This window comes from Jaculus jaculus, chromosome 5, assembly GCF_020740685.1.
Source record: "Jaculus jaculus isolate mJacJac1 chromosome 5, mJacJac1.mat.Y.cur, whole genome shotgun sequence".
Lineage (NCBI taxonomy): Eukaryota > Metazoa > Chordata > Mammalia > Rodentia > Dipodidae > Jaculus > Jaculus jaculus.
The window spans coordinates 47,432,710-47,441,359 of NC_059106.1; the positions used below are offsets into that span (position 1 = coordinate 47,432,710).

General features: G+C 48.1%; 1 protein-coding gene across 1 annotated transcript; it reads left to right on the plus strand.

Annotated features, from left to right (window-relative positions):
• Positions 1–1,241: 1,241 nt before the first annotated feature.
• Positions 1,242–4,599, plus strand: LOC101618197 (PRAME family member 12-like). Its single transcript, XM_004657370.1, has 3 exons — positions 1,242–1,564; positions 2,390–2,968; positions 4,026–4,599. The coding sequence occupies exons 1-3, from the start codon at positions 1,242–1,244 to the stop codon at positions 4,597–4,599; spliced, it is 1,476 nt and encodes a 491-aa protein (XP_004657427.1).
• The last annotated feature ends 4,051 nt before the right edge of the window (positions 4,600–8,650 follow it).

Genomic DNA, 8,650 nt, shown 5'->3' on the forward strand with positions numbered 1-8,650 from the left:
ACTGATGAGAGTTCGGTCATTTGCCCAAGTCTACTTGGTTCCCCAAGGACAGCACTGAACTCAACCCAGACAGGAGAGAATGGCTGATAGATCCTGATTCCCACTTTCTCCTCCTCAGGGTTTCCAGTCCTCCTGTTCACACGTTTTCCTGGCCACTCCCCACTCCCCAAGGCGGGTGGGTTAGCACAGTCAGAATGGTAGTGAGGAGTGAGAGGGAGACCAGTAGAGAGCTCTTGGACTCTTAACAGGGGCCAGAGAGCAGAATTCAGTGGCATCGGGCTTGCACATGTCTAGATAAACTGAGAATCGTTATCTTGGCCTCCTCTGAGCAGATATCTGCTGTATTTCCAGCCCGTACCTTTCAGAAATTCTGACGCCCACTACACAAATCTAGCACTTGCAGTTTGTGCCTCCTGTGGATGAAGCAGGAAGGAGTCTCATATTATGGCAAGGACTGTGACCCTGAACTGGTTCCTAGGTTAGGTGAAGAAAGACTGAGATGGGGAAGGGATATGATGCAGAATGGAATTTCAAAGGGGAAAGTGGGGGGGAGGGTATTACCATGGGGTATTTTTTATAATCATGGAAGATGTTAATAAAAAGAGAAAAAAATAAAATAATGGGTGTCAAGCCGGGTGTGGTGGCACACACCTTTAATCCCAGCACTCGGGAGGCAGAGGCAGGAGGATCACCAAGAGTTCGAGGCCACCCTGAGGCTCCATAGTGAATTCCAGGTCAGCCTGGGCTCAACCGAGACACTACCTCGAAAAACAAACAAGAAAGAAAAAGAAAAAGGGTTTCCTAGTCCATGGTCTGAACAGATGTGGTTTTTTTGGCCTTTTATTGTTTACTTATTTTTTAAATTTAATTTATTAGTTTTCTTTTCAGCAAATACAGGCAGTTTGGTACCATTGTTTAGGCTCATCCATGATCTACCCCCTCCCATTGGACCCTCCTTGTTGATGTAAATGGGTCGTGCATTGTGGAGTTAGCCCACAGTTATTGGTAGAGAGAGAGAGGCAGGTAGAAAGAGAATGGATGTGCTAGGACCTCCAGCTGCTGCAAACAAACTCCAGACACATGCACTACCTTGTGCATCTGGCTTATCTGGGTCCTCAGGAATTGAAGCTAGGTTCTTGGGCTTTGCAGGTGAACACCTTAACCGATAAGCCATTTCTCCAGAAGCAGATGCATTTTTCTTGGATGTTTCCCCAGGGCCTTTTCCCTAAAGATCTGTCAGGATGAGCCCCCAGGCCTCACCCACTCTCCTGGAGCTGGCCATGCAGAATCTGCTTAGGAAGGAGGCACTGGCCATTTCTGCCCTGGAGGATCTGCCTGGGGAGCTCTTCCCACGACTGTTCAAGGCAGCATTTGTCAACAGACAAACAGACATCTTGAAGGCCATGGTGCAGGTCTGGCCCTTCCCCTGTCTTCCCCTGGGGGCCCTGATGAAGACAAAGACAGTTCATACGGAAACCTTACAAGACAAGGTAGTTCCCATGGAAACTTTACAAGTCATCCTGGATGGGCTGGACTTGTTGCTTGCTGAGAAAACTCGTCCCAGGTGAGGAAGACCCAGTGTCCTGGGATGGGAGGCCCTGAAAGTCCAGTGCACAGATAGCTGGGGTCAGGGAGAATGGAGTGCAAAGGAGAGACCAAAAGTTTCTGAAGGTTAAAAGTGGAGAGGATTACAGAAGCCTGGGATGTTGTTAAGGTCATCTAGAAAAGGGCTTTGTTGTGTGCAGGATGGTTTAGGACAGTTAGAGTTGTGGCTGAAGGAGCCTGACTGCCTCCTCCCACAGGTACTGGAAGTGGGACCAGGCTGGGTTTAAGGAGAAGGAAAGCAAGACAGAGAGAGCAGGTGGGGGGAGGGAGTTAATGTTGTGGTTGAGAAGTAAAAAAAATCAGGTGGAGACCAGACATGGTGGGGTGCCCACCAGTAATACTAGCACTCTGGAGGCAGGTGAAAGATCGTGATTTTTGAGGTAGGGTCTCACTCTATCTCAGGTTGACCTGGAGTGGAATTCACTATGTAGTCTCACGGTGGCCTTGAACTCTCGGTGATCCTCCTACCTCTGCCTCCCGAGTGTTTGTATTACAGGTGTGCTCCATCATGCCTGGCTGATTTTTAAAATATTTATGTATTTGAGAGAGAGGAAAAGGCAGATAGAATGTGTGTGCCAGGGCCTCCAGCCACTGCTGTGGATCTGGCTTACATGGGTACTGGAGAATCTAACCTGGGTCCTTAGGCTTTGCAGACAAATGTCTTAACCATTGAACAATATCTCCAGCCCAGGATTGCAATTATGAGGCCATTCTGGCCTGTACAGTGTGACTCTGTCTCCCAGTGGGTCCTTGTATTAATCTGAGACTCCTGCTTCATCCACAGGAGGTGCAAACTGCAAGTGCTAGATTTACGTAGTGAGCACCAGAACTTCTGGAAGGTATGGGCTGAAAATACAGCAGATATCTGCTCAGCAGAGGCCAAGAGTAGGAAGCAAGCCCAGCAGACCCGTCCAGGGATGGGGACCAAGCAGCCCTTGCAGGTGTTTGTAGACGTGCACCTCACACAGAGAGTCTTGGATCCATTCTTCAACATCTTTGTGTGGGCAGAGGAAAGAAAAGGTTTGCTCCAGCTGAGCTGTAAGAGGTTGAAGATTTCAACAGTGACCATCCAGAGAGCCACAAAGGCCCTGGGCCTGCTGGACCTGGGCTGCGTGCAGGAGGTAGAAGTCCAGTGCACCTGGAAACTGGCCACCTTGGCTGCCTTTGCTCCCTACCTGGGCCAGATGAAGAGTCTTCGCAGGTTCTTTCTCTCCCATGTCCAAGTACCTGTCTCCATTTCCCCAGAGGAGAAGGAGCAGTTTGTCACCCAGTTCGCCTCTCAGTTTCTCAACCTGAGCTGCCTCCAAGAGCTCTTCTTAGCCTCTGCCTCCTTTCTCGAAGGCTGCCTGGCCCAGATGCTCAGGTGAGGAACAGGGGAGAATTTGTACCACAGACCAGGGCAGTGCCAGCCGTGGGGATATAGCCGGGATCCAATACCACAAATGTCAGTGCACCTCTTGTTCACAGCTTAATCGTGAAGCCAGGCATCACACAAGCTCTCATGTAAAGTAAGAGAGCTAAGCTAGAATAGATAGATTCGGAAGGACCACCATGCTAGAAATTCAGCCAAGGAAATCAAACCTAATGAGGCTGGGTTGTGGTTTTCTCCTTAGGAGGCAAGTCCAAGCTAAGGGGGTGGGGTGGGGTGGGCAGGGAAGAAGAAGGCACTGGAAGGGAGACTCACCTTGCACTTCATTCCCTATCTGTGAAAAGCTGTTTTGAGACCAGGAGTGGATGGGAAGTGTGTGACATTGGGGTTGAGGGTGAGGGCAAATAGATGTTCACTGTGAAAAGAGGCCCAGGCTGTGCTGAGGAGGCAGGAGGTCAGTAAGCCCAGTGGGCAGCACACTGAGGCTGTTGGCAGATCTTGTCTGTATTGGTCCTTCTTGTTTGTGCCCTGTCCTGATGTGGCCAGCACGGTGGTTTCTTTTTGTTGTTTATTTTATTTATTATTTATTTATTTTGGTTTTTGAGGTAGGGTCTCGCTTTGGCCCAGGCTGACCTGGAATTTACTATGTAGTCTTGGAGTGGCCTCAAATTCCCAGTGATCCTCCTACCTTTGCCTCCCAAATCCTGGGATTAAAGGCATGTGCCATCATACCAGTTGTTTATTTCTTTTATTTTGTTGTTGTTTATTTTTTTCCAAGGTAGGGTCTCACTCTAGCCCAAGCTGACCTGGAATTCACTATATAGTCTAAGGCTGGCATTGAACGCAGCAATCCTCCTACCTCAGCCTCCTGAGTGCTAGGATTAAAGGTGTGCACCACCTTGACAGTGAGCAGACTCTTGACAAGCAGCATCCTAGGTATTGTCCTTTCTCACATAGTCAGAATGACCTTGAGCTTGGGCTAAATGGTCCACTATCTTGAGGTCATTCCTACTCAGCCGTTCCCAGAACTAACTTCTTGGTCTCTTCCCAGGTGCCTAAAGGCCCCCTTGGACGCCCTGTCAATTACTGACTGCCAGCTTTTGCAGTCAGACTTGGATGATCTGTCCCAGTGTCCGAGCATCCATCAGCTGAAGCATCTAAACCTGAGTGGCGTCCAACTGACCCATTTCAGTCCTGATCCACTCCGTGTTCTGCTAGAGAGAGTCGCGGCTACCCTGCAGACCCTAGACTTGGAGGGCTGTAGGATTGAGGACTCTCAGCTGAGTGCCCTTCTGCCTGCTCTGTGCCGCTGTGTCCAGCTCACTACATTCAACTACTTGAAGAACTCAGTATCTGTGGAGGGCCTGGAGCACCTGCTGCGCCACACTGCCAGGCTGAGCCGCTTAAGCCTGGAGATGTATTCTGTCCCGTGGGAGATCTACCGGGTCCAGGGAGCAGGGCACCGTAGGAGGCTGGAGCAGCTTCGGGATGAGCTGAGGAGAACTGTGGTTCTGTTAGGGCATCACAAAACAATCTGGTTCAGTATTATTCCCTGTCCTCCCTATGAAAGAAGAGCTATCCATGAGCCTGAGCTCAGGCAGCTTCAGGACTATAACCCTGCCTAGCTGGGTACAGAAATATCAAAAGAGCCGGGCGTGGTGGCGCACGCCTTTAATCCCAGCACTCGGGAGGCAGAGGTAGGAGGATCACTGAGTTTGAGGCCACTGTGAGACTACATCATGAATTCCAGGTCAGACTGGGATAGAGTGAGACCCTACCTCGGGGAAAAAAAGAAAGAGAGAAAAAGATAAAAAACATTTCTTCCTAGGCTGAGGAGATGGCTTAGAGGTTAAGGCATTTGCCTGCAAAGCTAAATGACCCTGGTTCGATTTCCCAAGACCCCCATAAGCCAGATGCACAAGGGGCACATGCGTCTGGAGGTTTGGTTTTATTTTGTTTTGTTTTTTTTTGCAGTGGCTGGAGGCCCTGGCACTCTCATTCTCTCTCCCTTTCTCTCTCTCTCACTCTCTCAAAATTTTTTTTAAAGAGGAAAAATCTTTTAAAACAACAACAAAAAAAAAGTTTTCTTCCTGACTCTTGAAAACAGAAATCTCTTGATGGAGGTGAATCATAAACACAGAAGCGTGGTGTCAGGAAGAAAAGCTTATTTCACGCAGCAAGCACTGTCTCAAGAGAAGAAACGTTAGGCAGGAGTTGATGGACTTGTGTCGCCCATAGTTAAGGTTAGGAATCTGACTTTCTCAGAGGGGGATTCATGGGTCGAGGTAGTTGAGGGCACACCCCTGCAGACATGGTGGTAAGGACATGGCCAATGTGTTCCTTCTCCCTGGTGTGAGTGGAATTCCCCATGGTCATTGGGGCTGCCTTGGGGACCAAAGTGACTACAGACAAGGGTGCAGAGCCACCTCTATCTCTCAGCCCTGTGAGCTGAGCTCCATCTATCTGAATCATGCTGAGAGGGAGGAGCGGATACTGGATAACTTCACTGAAAGAACGAAGAGAAGTTGGCCAGGTAGGCAACCAGATGTTGGGGACCATGAACTGCTGTAGTAAAAGGAGAAGAGACATAAACTTTAGCTAGGCAGCACCATAATGTATTTGAAAATTACAAGTAGGAAGTACATTTCAGGAGTGCCCTTAGCCAGCCCTGCTAAGGTAGCCAGGCCACAGTAGCCACCACAAGCAGCCGTGCATCATCTGACCTCCCCTCAGACCTGCAGCAGCTGGCGCCACCTACTGATTCCAGTGACTGACCTGACTGGACTACAGAAGTTGTTTTATTGTTACTATTACTGTTGTGGGTATTGAACCTAGGTACTCCTTTTACATGCTAGATAAATATCCTACCTTTGATCTATATCCCCAGCTCAACTACAAAAATTTTAAAGTAAGACATTTCTCTATGGGTATTGGATTTAGAGGAATTTTGATTGTTAAATAAATGTGTGGATAGAGTTCACAGTGTTCTTTCATAATTGGTCTGCAAATCTAAAAAAAAAAAAAAAGCCGGTTGTGGTGGCGCATGCCATTAATCCCAGCAGAGGTAGGAGGATCACTGTGAGTTCGAGGCCACCCTGAGACTACATAGTTAATTCCAGGTCAGGCTGGGCCAGAGTGAAACCCTACCTCAAAAAAAAAGTCAGATGTTATGACTCATGGCTTTAATCTCAGCATTACCCAGGAGCTGCCTTTTCTTTTCTTTTCTTTTTTTTTTTTTTTTTTTTTTTTTTGAGGTGGGGTCTCACCCTAGCCCAGGCTGACCTGGAATTCACTGTAGTCTCGGGGTGACCTCAAACTTACAGCAGTCGTCCTACCTCTGCCTCTAGTGTCCACCAGGCATGGTTGGCGCACGCCTTTAGACCTTGCCCTGGGGAGGCAGAGGTAGGACGATTTCTGGGAGTTCCAGGTCAGCCTTGGACTATATAGTGAATCACAGGTCAGCCTGGACTAGGGTGAGACCCTACTTCAAATAACAAACAAAAAAGGCGAAAAGTGTTCCTAAACAAAGGACCTCTAGGGGGTGGCTGGTGGTGTTGGGCAGGGCTTTGAGGTGTGAGCCTGTACTTCATATCAAAGGATGCATACCCAGCCCTTGGGTCACTTGGAGGCACCAAGAAGACTGAAGTCAGGGCATGGCATTCGCTGAGAGCTCAGTAAGTGCAGCTTTCCTCCTTCATGCCTAACAGAAAGGGACGCGCTCTCCACCCTTGTTGGCCCTCTGTTCCTGACAGTGGGGAGCAGTGGGGACACGCGTGTGGGACTCAGCTTCAACAAGCACCTTTCACTCTCCAGCAGCCAGCAAGGGAGGGGTGTGGGCGGAACTATGATTCATTGCTGGTGAGCCTAAGAAGTTCCCAAACCGTAGGACTTGCACGCCATCTGCTGGTGCTTTAAATCCAGTGCATTCAGGACTGAATGGTATTTTAAAAGCCTGTTCTAGGTTAGGCATAGTGACACACACCTTTAATCTCAGCACTGACTGGGGAGGCAGAGGTAGGAGGATCTCCATGAGTCTGAGGCCACCCTGAGACTACATAGTGAATTCCAGGTCAGCTTACTAAGTGAGACCCTACTTCAAAAATACAAAAATAAATAGAAAAAAAAGTTTTAAGCGGGAGCAAATCATGGGGATGGGGGGAGAAGGTAAAGGAAGGGTGATGGGGAAGAGTAAACCAAAACTAAAGATGAATTTTAAAAAACACATAAAAACCTACTTTGGGGGCTGGAGGGATGGTTCAGTGGTTAAGGGACCTGCCTGTAAGACTTAAATGGTTCAATTCCCCAGTGCCTACATACAGCCAGATACACAAAGTGATACATGAGATTGGGGTTCAATTGCAGTGGCTGGAGATCCTGGTGCTCCCATTCTGTCTCTGCTTGCAAGTAAATAAATAAAAATATTTATTTTATTTATAAAAATTAAAAAAATACCTCTGCACCTGGGAAGCAGAGGTAGGAGGATTGCTGTGAGTTCGAGGCCACCTTAAGACTACATGAGGAATTCCAGGTCAGCCTGGGCTACAGCAAGATCCTACCTCAAAAAAAAAAAAAAATTTTTTTTTTAAACAGAGGAGAAAAATAGCACCTACTTTGTAAGCTAATTTTTTTTAAAAGCCCCCCAAAACATAGGTTGGGTGTGGTGGCACATGTCTTTAATCCCAGCACTGGGGAAGCAGAGGTAGGAGGATAGCTGTGAATTTGAGGCTAACCTAAGACTACAAAGTGAATTTCAAATCAGCAGGACTCTGCCTCAACAACAAAAACAATAATAATTGAGCCCAGGGTGGTGGTGCACGCCTTTAATCCCAGCACTCAGGAGACAGAGGTAGGAGGATCACTGTGAGTTCGAGGCCACCCTGAGACTCCATAATGAATTCCAGATCAGTCTGGGCTACAGTGAGACTCTACCTCAAAAAAAACAATAATAAGAGTTATTATTATCATTATTATTATTATTATTATTATTATTTAGGGCTGGGAAGATGGCTCAGCAGTTGAAAGTGCTTGCTTGCAAAGCCCAAGGCCTGGGTGCATGTGTGTGGTATGCATATATGTGTGTGTGTTCCCATGTGCAGGGGTGCATGTGTGAACATACATGTGTAGGCCACAGTTGTTACTGTGTTTTCCTTGCTTGCTCTGCACCGTGTTTTCTGAGGCAGAGTCTAGCCTCCAACAAGACTGAATTACTAGTGAGCTGCAATGCCCATCTAGCATGCACATGGGGAACGGGCATCCAAACTCTGGTCCTCACACTTGAGAGGGAAGTGCTTGAGCCACTGAGCCATCTCCACAGCCCTAATTATGGACAATTTTGGGACATCAGCATGGCAGTGGTAGTCATGGGCTTATTAATTAAAAAGCTATTGGCGGGGGGGGGGGCGGCAGAGCTGGAGAGATGACTTGGAGGCTAAGGCACTTGCCTGCAAAGCTAAAGAACCTAGGTTTGATTACTCAGCACTCACGGAAGCCAGGTGCACAAAGGGCCACAGACACATGGAGTTTGATTACAGCAACTGGAGACCCTGCCCCCCCCCATAAACAAATAAAGTACTTTTTAAAAAGCTGTTAGGAGGGGCTGGAGAGATGGCTTAACAGTTAAGGTGTTTGTTTGCCTGCAAAGCCAAAGGACCCACGTAAGCTAGCTGCACAAGGTGG

Coding starts and splice junctions, on each gene's coding strand:
- LOC101618197 (XM_004657370.1), top strand. CDS start 1,242: ATGAGCCCCCAGGCCTCACCCACTCTCCTGGAGCTGGCCATGCAGAAT. Junction 1,565..2,389: donor GCTGAGAAAACTCGTCCCAG/GTGAGGAAGACC, acceptor CTTCATCCACAG/GAGGTGCAAACTGCAAGTGC. Junction 2,969..4,025: donor TGCCTGGCCCAGATGCTCAG/GTGAGGAACAGG, acceptor GTCTCTTCCCAG/GTGCCTAAAGGCCCCCTTGG.